Source organism: Erythrolamprus reginae, chromosome 2 (assembly GCF_031021105.1).
Source record: "Erythrolamprus reginae isolate rEryReg1 chromosome 2, rEryReg1.hap1, whole genome shotgun sequence".
NCBI lineage: Eukaryota > Metazoa > Chordata > Lepidosauria > Squamata > Dipsadidae > Erythrolamprus > Erythrolamprus reginae.
The window spans coordinates 179,108,434-179,123,761 of NC_091951.1; the positions used below are offsets into that span (position 1 = coordinate 179,108,434).

Here is a 15,328-nt window from a genome sequence, read left to right on the forward strand (position 1 = left end):
CAGAGAGGCGGCAAAGGGAGCTGCTGGAACCATAGAGTAGGAAGTGCATTCCTAGAGCATCCACTGCCAGAAGACTCTCTGACCTGACACCTGGAGGAATCAGCAGCAGGTGGCTGGACTGACTAGCCTCTTACCACTCAGTTGGTGACGGGCACTCTGCCCGGCCCAGGGGGGGGGGTTATCTGCTGGGTGGGCACTACATGGCAAGAGGTGTTGAGTGGTTGATGTCTTGAGAGTGAGGCGAAAGTTTGCAGGCAAGCAAATAGGGATGGATGAGAGGTGGGCGAGCGAGCACCAAGAACATTGGGGAGAGATAGAACAGAGAGGCACCTCCAAATCAGCTCAGCTGAATGCGATTAAAGGGCCCAGCTGCCATTAGCTGACCGGGGAAAGGAAGAACTGCCTCCTGTGCTGGCCGCACCACTAAGGCTTATTTTTGGGAGAGGGTGTATATTTACATTCACCCCAAAAATCAGGCTTGGCCTTATTTCCAGGACATGTCATATTTTCAGGAAAACAGTATATACCTGTACACCACGTAAAATCTCCCCATCACCATACATACACCCATACGCAGCGCTTACCTAAGCACAATGATTCTTTATAAACATATCTGCACATACATAAGGTGACGACTGAAAAATCTCTACAGACGTTTACCTCAACGTTTGTTTTTGTGTATTGCTTCCCAGTCCGGCACTTCTATCTTTCCCATTTTGGAAATGCATAAAAACAGTAAGGAAAGTGAACACAAGAACAAGGGAAAATATTATTTTACTGAAAGAGTAGTAGATACTTGGAACAAACTTCCAGCAGACGTGGTTGGTAAATCCACAGTAACTGAATTTAAACATGCCTGGGATAAACATATATCCATCCTAAGATAAAATACAGGAAATAGTATAAGGGCAGACTAGATGGACCATGAGGTCTTTTTCTGCCATCAATCTTCTATGTTTCTATATTTCTATGTTTCTAAGACAAGGGAAGAGAGCAAAACAGCTTGCCTGTTCTGTTTTCAGACTGCTTCTTATACTGGAAGCAGCACTCTTATGCCCCCAGTGCTGGAGAGGTGCACGCTCGGTTTCTTCTCCAACCCTCCGATATCTTTCCCACTCCCCCACCCCTCTCTCTCTGTTGGGCATGCGCTAAGCAACCCCTAGCCTGGACTTTATTTGCTCTGGACTGCCCAGGGTGAATAAAGAGTTTTCTTTCTCTGGGCGCCAGGAGGAGGAAGCTTCTCCCAGTGCCCAGAGAAACGCTTTATTCGCTGTGGGTAGTCCAGAGAAAGAAAAATCAGGACTGCTTTCAAACCCCATGGGACGCGGGACAAATTATTAAAAATCGGGGCTGTCTCTCCAAAAGCAGGACCTCTGGTCACCTTACAAATACACAAGTTGAAAAATCTTCATCCAAGGAAATAAAGGAATCGTAGTTTAAAAATAGCTGTGTTTTCACTCTCATTACCAGCCAAATAAGAATAGCTACCTATTGCTTCCTTGTAGCAAAGGAGGGCAGATTGATTCACTAGTCTAATGGGGACGTAAAGTACATAACATAAAGTTATCTAAGGCAGTGTTTCCCTTGGCAATTTGAAGATATTTGGACTTCAACTCCCAAAATTCCCTAGCCAGCAAATGCTGGCTGGGGAATTCTGGAAGTTGAAGTCCAGATATCTTCAAGTTGCCACGGTTGGGAAACACTGATCTAAGGGTTGGTAACTGGAAGTTCAAAGAAGCTGGCATTCATAAGGATAATTTACTAAGTTATGATTAATTAAAATAAATTATAAAATTACATTATTAATAAAGAAATCTTGGTGTAGCAATTAAGGTTTTGGCATAAAAACAAGAAGGCTGTGAGTTCTAGGTAGGAAAAGCTGGCTGGGTGATCTCGGACCGGTGATCTCAGACCACTCTACTCACATCACTTCGGTTCTTATTGTGGGAAAAATAGAATGAGATATTGATATGTTTATACCTTAAGTTGTAAATGGTAGGATCCAAATCTTATTTAAAAATTGGCTCACTCAATATTTTTAGTTAAAACCAAACAAATCCTAATTGCATGACTCCAGCCACTAAGTACCAGCTGTTGTGTCAGCTCATTTATTATTGTTGTTGTTGTTGTTGTTGTTGTTATTATTATTATTATTATTATTAATTGGATTTGTATCCTCTCCGAGGACTTGGGGTGGCTCACAACATATCAAAACAATTTAAAAGCTATATGAACAAATAATGCGATATCAATTTATATCTGTGAATTATATTTTCTTTTGTATCACAGGTCAGTCGAACTGCGTCTGTATGCAATCGATATGTCTAGAAAATTTGACATGCTCAGGAAAGTGGTGTTTTGTAAGCAAACACTTGGTGGATGGGGAAGCGATCAATAAGAAAGGTTGCCTGAACAAAACAATTGAATACTGCCGGGCCTCTACCACAGAGAACTACGGCGTAAAATGCTGCCAGGGCAACATGTGTAATTTCAATCTTTCCATCCAGCTAATAGGTATTTTTTTTTAAATTTCCTTCAATTCTCCCCAGAGGGGAACAAAATTATGTACGTTTTGACTTTCCCCCTACAATAATATACACAATAGGTAGTAGGGGGAAAGTCGCACACATTTATTTATTTATTTGTTTGTTTGTTTGTTTATTTATTTATTTATTTCTCCGCAGACTCGGGGCGGCTCACAGCAAGATACAGCAATTCATGACAAATCCAAATATAATTTAAAATATTTAAAAAGATTTAAAAAGAACCCCATTTTACTAACAAACACACACACAAACATACCGTACATAAATTGTACATGCCCAGGGGAGGTGTTTCAGTTCCCCCATGCCTGACGGCAAAGGTGGGTTTTAAGGAGTTTACGGAAGGCAGGGAGAGTAGGGGAAGTTCTAATCTCTGGGGGGAGTTGGTTCCAGAGAGTCGGGGCCGCCAGAGAGAAGGCTCTTCCCCTGGGGCCCGCCAACCGACATTGTTTAGTTGACGGGACCCGGAGAAGGCCCACTCTGTGGGACCTAATCGGTCGCTGGGATTCGTGCGGCAGAAGGCAGTCTCGGAGGTATTCTGGTCCAGTGCCATGAAGGGCTTTAAAGGTCATAACCAACACTTTGACTTGTGACCGGAAATTGATCGGCAGCCAATGGTTGTAATCATTGGCTGCCGATATGCACATATGCACAGACAGGCAGCCAGTGGTTGTAATCTTTCCATTCTTGGAATGAAATGAGATTTATTTATTAGATTTGTATGCCGCCCCTCTCCGTAGACTCAGAGATGCCATACATTTTGTAAATGGATTAGCTAATCATCCCTATTTAATATTATACCATATTTTCCGGACTATAAGACATATAGGAGTATAAAATGCAACTTAGTTTTGGGAGAGGAAAATAGGGGGGGGAGGAATCTACCTACCAGGTATTTATCTGGCTAGCCTCCTTAGTCTGGTCAGCTTTAGCACATTATTTTATCCCCTGGTTAAGGCTGAAAAAAGTTTGCCAGAACGGCTAATTGTGCGCAGTTCCACTGCTCTGGAGCATGAGTACAAGATCAAGCGCAATTATGCTTCCTATACCTGTGCAGGTAGCAAAATCTCACACAGGAATGTCCATGCGTGTATGTTTCGCTGAGCGGGAAGCAAAAAAACTCAGCAAAATGCGCCCGCACCCGGGTCCCTGTGCAGCATTTTGTTACCTGCATAGGTGCGGGAAACAAAATTGTGCTCAGTCCTGCACTTGTGCTCCAGAACTGCGGAGCTGTGCATAATTAGTCATTCCGACAGCAGCCCACCAGTGTGTATGTGTGTGTGTGATTGCTGATAATGAAAAGGGAGACTAGTATAGATCTATTTTAAGCTTTAATTTAATTTAGTAAAGTTTTATTAAAAAAAAGAAAAAGAAAAGAAAAGCCATAGTAACTAAATGGATTTTTCTTCCAATCAGGTGAAGTTCTGCTTGAAGAGGGCCCATCTTTGAACAATCTTCTGCTGATGGTCCTGGTTCCATTGTTTGCTATTTTGATCCTCATTATATTAGTTGGTCTCTTTGTCTGGAAGTGGGCCCAATGCCAGCGAAGACATATGCCATTTGGGTCTAATGAACTGGGCGATGTGGATTTTATGCTGAAGAACTCTCTGGCTGGAGACAGCACCTTAGAGGTAAGTCCCCACTACGAATGGCATCCAATGACACTGTGGTTAGTTGTTCTCCTTACTCTAAGCCTTTTTTTTAAAACTGTGATGGGTTAATTTCAAATATCATGACCTGCAGTTGTATTGGTTGCCTTTGGCTTGTTGAATCTTACTGCTGTTGAATATTTTCCACTTTAAATTGTTCAGCCTTCTTTTCTTGGTGGATTGCCCCACCACTGGAATGAATATATTTGGCTGTAATTACATGTTCCCTGGTATTATTAGCGCCTTTGCCTTCTCCCATAGGAAAGATCCTAGAGATTCACTATAAAGTTTCTTTCAAGATAATTGCGGTGTGAACTATGGAGGAGAATTTTTCTGAGATGGGAAACCAGAGAAGCTAAATCAAGCTAAACCAAAATCACAAAAGTGTGTTAAAATAATTTGTTAGAGCTTGGTTTTTTTATTCTTTCCAACCCAACTGAATATTGGAAGGGAGTTACAGGTACAACAGTTCATTTAGTGACCGTTCAAAGTTACAAGAGCATTGAAAAAAGTGATTTGTGACTGTTTTTCACAAATGTGGCCATTGTAAGCATCCCCAAGGTCACATGATCAAAATTCAGAAGCTTGGCAGCTGGTTCTGACAAGCAGTCAGATGAATAGAATAGAATAGAATAGAATAGAATAGAATAGAATTCTTTTTTGGCCAAGTGTGATTGGATACACAAGGAATTTATCTTTGGTGCATAAATTCTCAGTGTACTTTTAAAAAAAGATGCATTTGCAAAAATCATGAGGTACAACACTTAATGATTGTCACAGGGTGCAAATAAGCAATCAGGAAACAATATTAATATAAATCATAAGGATACTATCAACATGTCCATGGAGAGGGGCGGCATGTAAGTCCAATAAATAAATAAATAAGTTACAATCATACAATTATAAGTGGGAGGTGATGGGTGATATAAATGACAAAAAACTAATAATAATAATGATGATGCAGCCTTAGTGAATAGTTTGACAGTTTTTCCTGGATGCCATCACTCTAGTAAACAAATAATTATCTCAAGTGATGAGAGAATTATTTGTTTACTAGAGTGATGGCATCCAGGAAAAAAAACTGTTCTTGTGCTAATTGTCTTGGTGTGCAGTGCTCTACAGGGTCATTTGGAGGGTAGGAGTTAAAACAGTTTATGTCCAGGATGCGAGGGGTCAGTAAATATTTTCACAGCCCTCTTTTTGACTCGTGCAGTATACAAGTCCTTAATGGAAGGCAGGTTGGCAGCAATTGTTTTTTCTGCAGTTCAGATTATCCTCTGAAGTCTGTGTCTCTCCTTTTGGGTTGCAGAACCAAACCAGACAGTTATAGAGGTGAAGATGACAGAGTCAAAAATTCCTCTGTAGAACATCTGTCATTAACTTAGCATTTGGAGAAAAATGTTGCCGCTGCATTCTTGTGATGAAATAATGCTGCCAACCCCTCTTCCTTCGTGGGCATGTGGCATAGAGTGCAACTTACTAAGGAGCTGGAAATTCCCAGAAGCAAGCTTGGCATGCTTGCTACTCTCACCCAAATAACTCTCCCTCTATTCCTCTAAGATTCTTCACATGTTTGATTTGTATTCAGGTCTTGCTGAATGATGACTGCACTACTGGAAGCGGCTCTGGGCTGCCCTTTCTAGTCCAAAGAACTGTGGCTCGGCAGATCACCTTGGTTGAATGCGTTGGTAAGCCCAGGAGAGAAAGAAACATCTGAAATGTCACAGGCAGAGAACTGCTGAACCTGTTGGAAACAAGAATATACACTGCTCAAAAAAAATAAAGGGAACACTCAAACAACACATCCTGGATCTGAATGAATGAAATATTCTCATTGAATATTTCATTTGCACAACTATTCTATTTGCACGACAGCATATTTGGTTGGTTATGACCTATAAAGCCCTTCATGGCACCGGACCAGATTATCTCAGGGACCGCCTTCTGCTGCACAAATCCCAGCGACCAGTTAGGTCCCACAGAGTGGATCTTCTCCGGGTCCCGTCAACTAAAGAATGTCGTTTGGCGGGACCCAGGAGAAGAGCCTTCTCTGTGGCGGCCCCGGCCCTCTGAAACCAACTCCCCCCATAGATTAGAATTGCCCCCACCCTCCTTGCCTTTCGTAAGCTACTTAAAATCCACCTCTGCAATCAGGCATGGGGGAATTGAGATCCTCTTTCCCCCTAGGCCTTTACAATTCTATGCATGGTATGTATGTATGTATGTATGTATGTATGTATGTATGTATGTATGTATGTATGTATGTATGTTTGGTTTTTATATTAATGGGTTTTTAATCGTTTTTAGTATTGAATTACTATTGTACACTGTTTTATTGTTGCTTTTAACCCCCCCCCCCCCGAGTCTCCGGAGAGGGTCGGCATACAAATCTAATAAATGAATGAATGAATGAATGAATGAATGAATGAATGAATGAATGAATGAATGAATGTGAAATTGATTGTCATTCAGTGTTGCTTCCTAAGTGGACAGTTTGATTCCACAGAAGTTTGATTTACTTGCAGTTACATTGTGTTGTTTAAGTGTTCCCTTTATTTTTTGCGCAGTGTACATTCCAATTCTCTGATAAAATATACAGATTTGAGCCATCTCTTTATTCGTGAGGCATATTTGTGTCTTTGGCTTGCACTTTCAGAACACTTCCACACAGAGGTGGGCTGCTGCCGGAATGGCTCCGCAGCTCTGGAATGTGAGTGTGGAATCGAGCATAATTATGCTTCCCACACCTGTGCAGGATGCAAAATCTTGCATGGGGATGTGCGGGCGCGTTTTGGTGAGGTTTTTGCTTCCCTGCATATGGGGAAGTAAAAAACATCACCAAAACGCGCCCACAACCACAGCCCTGTGCAAGATTTTGCCACCTGTACAGGTGCAGGATGCATAATTACACTCGATCCCGCACTTGCGTTCCTGAGCTGCGGAGCTGTGCGCAATTAGCTGTTCCAGCAGCAGCCCAGCTCTGCTTCCACACAGCACTCTTTCTTTGCACAATTCCTATAAAGTATTTTGAGCCTACAGACTGTAGATTCTAAAGCAATAGCCATAGCAATAGCACTTAGACTTATATACTGCTTCACAGTGCTCTACAGGCCACTCTAAGTGGTTAACAGAGTCAGCCTATTGCCCCCAACAATCTGGGTCATCATTTTACCAACCTTGGATGGAGGGAAAGCTGAGTCAACTTTGAGTGGCTCAGAATCAAACTACTGGAGTGAACAGTGAGTTAGTCTGCAGTAGTACATTCTAACCACTGTGTCACTATGTCTCTTGAAGCAATTAAACTCTGAGAGACCCACCCTTAATTTGCAAAAAGGGAAAAATAAATATTGTTAATACCCTCCTATCTCCTATCCATCTTTTAAATGCATCTTGTATAATTCTGAATTATTATTGTTGTTGTTGTCGTTATTGCTGTTATTGTTATTATTATTGTTATTATGGGATCGGCATACATAATTATTATGGGATTAGCATATATAATTCGCTGCTACATCACACAGTCCTAACTGCTTGGGAAGCACCCGACTGGTGATGAAATACGAAATCCAGCATAGTGATCTCGTTTGCTGTGTTGTATTGTTGTAATAATAATAATTATTATTATTGTTGTTGTTGTTATTATTATTATAAACAACTCAGAACATCATACATTTTAAGAAAATACTTGGTTGATACCTAGTATGTTGGCAGCAATCCATATCAACCATCAGCGCCAGTCAATGATAGTTGTGATACATTTTTAAATGTTCAGTTGACTGAGTTTCATGTTTAATGAATAAAAGAGATGATGATAATGATGATACCATTGGCATTGACAAAATCACCTTCAGCCAATTGCAAAAGGCTGCTTTATTTATATTTATATTTATATTTATATTTATATTTATATTTATATTTATATTTATATTTATATTTATATTTATATTTATATTTATATTTATATTTATATTTATATTTATATTTATATTTATATTTATATTTATATTTATATTTATATTTATATTTATATTTATATTTATATTTATATTTATATTTATATTTATATTTATATTTATATTTATATTTATATTTATTTATTTTTTTATTTGATTTGATTTGATTTGTATGCTGCCCCTCTCCGTAGACTCCGTAGACTTTACCTAGAACAACTTCCACATCATGCAACAATATTTTTAATGTTAATAAACAAGAGCATCTGGCTATCTCAGGTCATTGGGAGAACTTCATAGGCAAATAAAAATGTCAAATCCAATCTGGCTATCTGCATAACCAACCCTAGTAATATATTCATAATGGGGTGAATCTGCTTGGCTACCTCATCTCCTCAGAAATCTCACCCAGAGCTGTGAAGGTGCCGTGACATCACTGCATTAATTTTGTAACCAGATGCTTTCCCCAAAGCTTCTAATCTTGGCTGCAGGTTGCCCTGAAGGTTGCTGGCATGAGGGAGAAGACAGACAGCCTTGAGGGAGGCCAATTTCCCCAGAAATATCTTTTTTTCTTCCAGACAGGATTATCCCACTATAAAGCATAAATGTATTAGCTCACTTGCTGAATATAGAACACATCATGAGAACACAGAGGTAGAAAACAGATTCTGTAGTAAAGAAATAGTCCATCTTTTTTATGTGCAAGGATTATTTGCAGATGGACAAATTCAAACGCTGGATAGTCTTCCTGATACCTAAAATATTCTCGTCTATTAACAGATACTTCGCATAAATGTATTAACATTTATCACTCAGTTCTGAGCCATTTCATTAAACACGATTCTTTCTGTTATCTGCAAGCCAACCTAAAATGGAGATCAAGCTTGCACTTAAGCTGATCTGCTTTAACTCTGAGATACTGAGAAGAAAATTCTTAATTTAATGGATAAACATTAGGCAAGGAAAGAGCTGTTTGTCATCTGCTAATTTTTCCATGGAAATATCTCTTATTGCCAGTTTGCCACTAGCTAAATGTTCTGGAATATTTGACAAAAACATTTAGTGTTCTGCTAGCAATCATCCTCCAAATGTTTTGTTCTCAAGCATACAAATCCAATTAAATAAATAAATTTAATAGTACAGAAGTAGCTCTACCTCAGAACGCCTCTACTTACGAACTTATCTAGATAAGAACCGGGTGTTCAAGATTTTTTTTGCCTCTTCTGAAAAACCATTTTCCACTTACAAACCCGAGCCTCCAAAACTGTAACTGGAAAAAGCAGAGAGAAGCCTCTGTGGGGCCTCTCTAGGAATCTGCTAGAAGGAAACAGGGCCAGAAAAGGCAGGGAGAAGTGTCCATGGGGCCTCTCTACGAATCTCCTGGGAGGAAGCAGGGCCAGAAAAGGCAGGGAGAAGCCTCCATGGGGCCTCTCTAGGAATCTCCTGGGAGGAAGCAGGGCCAGAAAAGGTGGGGAGAAGCCTCCATGGGGCGTCTCTACGAATCTCCTGGGAGGAAGCAGGGCCAGAAAAGGCGGGGAGAAGCCTCCATGGGGCGTCTCTACGAATCTCCTGGGAGGAAGCAGGGCCAGAAAAAGCGGGGAGAAGCCTCCATGGGGCCTCTCTAGGAATCTCCTGGGAGGAAACAGGGTGTCCACCCTCGCTGTGGTGTCCCCAATCACACACAGTATTTGCTTTTACATTGATTCCTATGGGAAAATTTGCTTCTTCTTATAAACATTTTTACTTAAGAACCTGGTGATGGAACGAATTAAGTTTGTAAGTAGAGGTGCCACTGTATTTAGATTCTGAATGGGTTGCCTATTTATCCATAGCAGTTTTGGGAAATAGGCTGGAAGAGCCAACTATTCATTAGTAACCATTTCTGATTAAATTGATCAAAGGAGTTTTCACTGTTGTCCATTCCCACAGCTGCTCTGGCAAAAAAAATTAATGAGTCAAATATGTTAGACATATGCTAAGATTACCTCCAATTATAAATGTGGGATATCAGTCAGCTGGGGCAAGAAGTCATTCATGAAGGCAAGTGAAAGGGTTTGAAAATTATGTTGTTCCTCTCCCCCCTATGATAGGCAAAGGACGCTATGGGGAAGTGTGGCGTGGCACTTGGCATGGGGAGAACGTGGCAGTCAAGATCTTCTCTTCCCGGGATGAGCAGTCATGGTTCCGCGAGACTGAGATATACAACACAGTGCTGCTAAGGCATGACAACATCTTAGGTAAGTGGAAACAGTGCAGGAATCCAGCAGCTGTATGAGTCCCAAGTAGTCTTAGACAAGCAAACGGAGGCAGACCCCTGAAGCTAAGTACCCTTTGTAAATGGGCACAAGGGATTTAAAGAGCTAAAGAAGCTCAGAGATTTAAAAGTCTCTGTCTCATTTACCTATGCACACAACATAATACACTGCTCAGAAGAATAAAGGGAACACTTAAACAACACAATATAACTCCAAGTAAATCAAACTTCTGTGAAATCAAACTGTCCATTTAGGAAGGAACACTGATTGACAATCAATTTCACACGCTGTTGTGCACATTCAACTTTGTCCAGAACAAAGTATTCAATGAGAGTATTTCATTCATTCAGATCCAGGATGTGTTCTTTGAGCGTTCCCTTTATTTTTTTTTGAGCAGTATAGAATGTACTTTGATAGCTTCTTTGGCAATTTTGGTACTTTGGCAATGTAGGCTCAGCTTTATCTTCCTTCTCTTGCCCACAGGGTTCATTGCGTCAGATATGACATCGCGGAATTCAAGTACTCAGCTCTGGCTAATCACCCACTATCATGAGCATGGCTCCCTCTATGATTACTTACAATGCACGGTATTGGACGTGGAGACCTGCTTGCGTTTGGCCCGCTCGATCGCCTGCGGGCTCGTCCACCTGCACGTGGAAATCTTTGGCACCCAGGGCAAGCCAGCCATTGCTCATCGGGATCTGAAAAGCAGGAACATCTTGGTCAAGAACAATAAGCAGTGCTGCATTGCTGATTTAGGTGAGAGGATTTTAGAGCAAATGTTTTTGGCAAAGTAGAGGTGCTGATGTGTACCTGTTTTTGCTTCTTAGAACTTCTAAGTCATTTTTTTTTTGTTTAACATACAAACATTTAGACATCATACAATACAACATTGAACATTTACGATTTATATATTTACAAGATTTATTTTTTACAATTCTATTTGCTATACCTTTTTCTTAACTTCCACCCAGTTGTATATTTTTCCCCACACTTTGTAATAGTCCTTATTTTGTTGGTTTTGTATCTCGTATGTTAATTTGCTAAATTTGGCGCAGACTAATATTTTTTTAATCACCATTTCTTCGTTTGGAGTCTTTTCTTGTTTCCAAACTTGTGCATATGCTAATCTTGCAGCAGTAGGTAAGTGATTTATTAAGTAGTAATTTTCTTCTAAGTCATCAACATAATAACCTCCTACAATCTGGTTGCCCTCTGGTTGTGTGGGCTTCAGTTCACAGAATTCCTACTGAGAATTGTGGAATTAAAATTGATAGAATAGAATGGAATAGAATAGAATAGAATTCTTTATTGGCCAAGTGTGATTGGACACACTAGGAATTTGTCTTTGGTGCATATGATCTCAGTGTATATAAAAGAAAATATACATTTGTCAAGAATTATGAGGTACAACTCTTAATGATTTTCGTAGGGAACAAATAAGCAATCAGGAAACAATCAATATTAATACAAATCGTAAGGATACAAACAACAAGTTACAGTCATACAGTCATAAGTGGGAGGAAATGGGTGATAGGAATGATAAGAAAAAATTAGTAGTAATAATAGTGCAGACTTAGTAAATAGTTTGACAGTATTGAGGGAATTATTTGTTTAGCAGAGTGAGGGCATTCGGGGGGAAACTGTTCTTGTGTCTAGCTGTCTTGGTGTGCGGTGCTCTATAGCAACATTTTGAGAGTAGGAGTTGAAACAGTTTATGTCCAGGATGCAAGAAGTCAGTAAATATTTTCACAGCCCTCTTTTTGACTCATGCAGTATACAGGTCCTCAATGGAAGGCAGGTTGGCAGTATATGTAACTGAAATGTTGGGGGAGCCTGGCCTAACACTATACTTCCCACCCCTGGCTGTATGATCCACCTCTGTTACAAATATAGGAACAAAATGTCACACAGGTAGAGATGGAAGGTACAGTCTTGATTAGGCTCCTAGCAGAGGACTTAGAATTTAACTACTTCCTGTTTACTGCAATCCTTATCTGGTTTAATTATCATATATTGGTTGTATGTTGTAAAGAATTAAATGCTACATTGCTCTTGTTCTACTCTTCTCTTTTCATACATGTTCTTATTTTATTGTATTTTAGTCTTTTTATTTTAATATGTTTTGTGAGTCCAGGACCTGTTGGAATGGGAATGGAATAATTTCTGAAATGACCACTCCTTTTCACTAGTGCCTATCTGACATCCACAATCTTTTCCAAAAAGGCACATATTTCCTGATTACATTAGTGGTGACTGGTTTGACCTTTGTATGAGTAAACAAATAGATCTGTTCCCAGATACACAGTATGTTTAGAGTGCAATAACTTCAGATAACTCGTATAAATAGATCACGTATATTAGACTAGAGGGAAGGGCAAATTACTCATAATTATCAGCCATTCTGGAGACCTCACCTACAAAAAGATATTGACAAAATTGAATGGGGCTACAAAAATGGTGGAAGGTCTTAAGCATAAAACGTATCAGGAAAGACTTAATGAACTCAATCTGTATAGTCTGGAGGACAGAAGGAAAAGGGGGGACATGATCGAAACATTTAAATATGTTAAAGGGTTAAATAAGGTTCAGGAGGGAAGTGTTTTTAATAGGAAAGTGAACACAAGAACAAGGGGACACAATCTGAAGTTAGTTGGGGGAAAGATCAAAAGCAACGTGAGAAAATATTATTTCACTGAAAGAGTAGTAGATCCTTGGAACAAACTTCCAGCAGATGTGGTTGGTAAATCCACAGTAACTGAATTTAAACATGCCTGAGATAAACATATATCCATCCTAAGATAAAACACAGGAAATAGTATAAGGGCAGACTATGAGGTCTTTTTCTACCGTCAGTCTTCTATGTTTCTATGTTTCTATTCACACTAGGGAGACAGAATTTCCTGGCTTCAGATATTAGCTTTTACAAAATCCCAGGGATGCAGGTTAAGGCTTCTATTTAGACCAGGGCTTCCCAAATTGTATGGAGAAAAGCACACAGATTCCAGGGAGAGGTGAAGAACATTTTAGAATAGGGGGACCCAACTCCGCAATCTATGAACCGCTATCAGTACATGGTCTGACAGGCAATACAAGTGGGAGGGTAAGCCTGGGAAGTTCTATTTGCGCAAGCAGAGTGCGTGCATGTAAAACCACCGTAGCCACCATCAGTCTGTGGAGCCAGGAAAGTTGAAGAACGCTGTTTTAGATACCTTGTTAAAATAAATGGATGTTTCCCAAAATTTCATTACATTGTTTTCAATATTAATTTGTATTTATTTTGATGTTTAGATTTTTCGGGGAAATACGTGCCTTAATGCTAAACTGAAGAGAGGTGTGATGGCAAAATAAAGTTTAGGTATCCTTGATTTGGATATTGATTCAGCCTTATTCCTAATTAGTTTCTCAGTAGAACAGAGTTTATAGAGTGAAAAACAATGGCCGTTCTCAGCTCCAAAAAAAGATGCATAATTCTTACTTCATAGAAAGCCAACTATAAATGTTATGAGCCACCCCGAGTCCTCGGAGAGGGGCGGCATACAAATCCAAGAAAGAAAGAAAGAAAGAAAGAAAGAAAGAAAGAAAGAAAGAAAGAAAGAAAGAAAGAAAGAAAGAAAGAAAGAAAGAAAGAAAGAAAGAAGAGGGAGGGAGGGAGGGAAAGAAAGAGGGAGGGAGGGAGAGAGAAAGAAAGAAAGAAAGAAGGAAGGAGGGAGGGAGAGAAAGAAAGAAAGAAAGAGGGAGGGAGAGAGGGAGAGAGAGAAAGAAAGAGGGAGGGAGAAAGAAAGAAAGAAAGAAGGAGGGAGGGAGGGCGAGAGAGAGAGAAAGAAGGAGGGAAGGAGAGAGAAAGAAAGAAAGAAAGAGGGAGGGAAAGAAAGAGGGAGGGAGAGAGAGAGAAAGAAAGAAGGAGGGAGGGAGAGAGAGAAAAAGAAAGAAAGAGGGAGAGAGGGAGAGAGGGAGAGAGAGAAAGAAGGAGGGATGGAGAAAGAAAGAAAGAAAGAAGGAGGGAGGGAGGGAGAGAGAAAGAAAGAAGGAAGGAGGGAGGGAGGAAGAGAGAAAGAAAGAAGGAAGGAAGAAAGAAAGAAAGAAAGAAAGAAAGAAAGAAAGAAAGAAAGAAAGAAAGAAAGAGACTAGACAGGAGTTGTGGTGCATGTGAACTCACATTCCATAGAAAAAGGCACATTCATATACCTTCATAGCACTAAACCAGTGCTTCTGAAATAGTGAGGTGCCCCCCTGGGGCAGCACAGACCGATGCCGGAGGGGGTGCATGACCCCAGGGAACATGCCTTTCTTTTTTGCTGCAGGGAGTAGGGGGGGTTTTCACCAAACAATAGCACACAGCACAGAGCAGAAGATACGAAGTGCAGATAACAAACCCTTACGAGACACCATGGAAAAAATATTTAACAGGGATGAAAAGAAAGGAGGAGAAAGAGAAATGGAGATAATGAGACAAACGTAAGTCTCCTGAAAGCTAAGATGAGGAAATATGATGAAGCGTATGTAGCGCTTGGCTTCCTTATGACTACAGTGAAAGGAAAGATCAGTATGTTTACTGTGTCTAAAAATGTTGGGAGTGGACAGCATGAAGCCAAATAAATTAAGGTGTCACTTAAACACATTACACCCCAATCATGCTTGATAAACTGCTTGAGTTTTTTCAGCAAAAACATGCTGAATATTGCAAACAATCGTCCCAGCAGAGAGTTCGCGGCGGCCTGAAATGTTTACCTCTTCCTAGAGGGGGCATAACAGAAGATAATTGAGAAGTACTGCACTAAACCAAAGTGCATTCTCATGCTCTCTCTGTAATGCTATACAAGGCAGAAAAGTTAAGCCATTCTCCTAAACTCAGGGTAATGCCTTTTTCCCCCTAATTTAATCTGACCTTTTTGATGTTTAGCTTCCTGGTGTAGGATTGCCAGCTTGTC

At 40.1% G+C, this 15,328-nt stretch overlaps 1 protein-coding gene across 2 annotated transcripts in view; it reads left to right on the plus strand.

Annotated features, from left to right (window-relative positions):
• ACVRL1 (activin A receptor like type 1) overlaps positions 1 to 15,328 on the plus strand; it is a 65,216-nt gene that overhangs the window by 21,528 nt on the left and 28,360 nt on the right. For both annotated transcript variants that reach the window (XM_070740544.1, XM_070740545.1), the window contains 5 exons: positions 2,290 to 2,514; positions 3,960 to 4,174; positions 5,781 to 5,880; positions 10,233 to 10,379; positions 10,881 to 11,156. In XM_070740544.1, the coding sequence (XP_070596645.1) occupies positions 2,290 to 2,514; positions 3,960 to 4,174; positions 5,781 to 5,880; positions 10,233 to 10,379; positions 10,881 to 11,156 (963 nt within the window). The remainder of the gene's footprint in view (positions 1 to 2,289; positions 2,515 to 3,959; positions 4,175 to 5,780; positions 5,881 to 10,232; positions 10,380 to 10,880; positions 11,157 to 15,328) is intronic.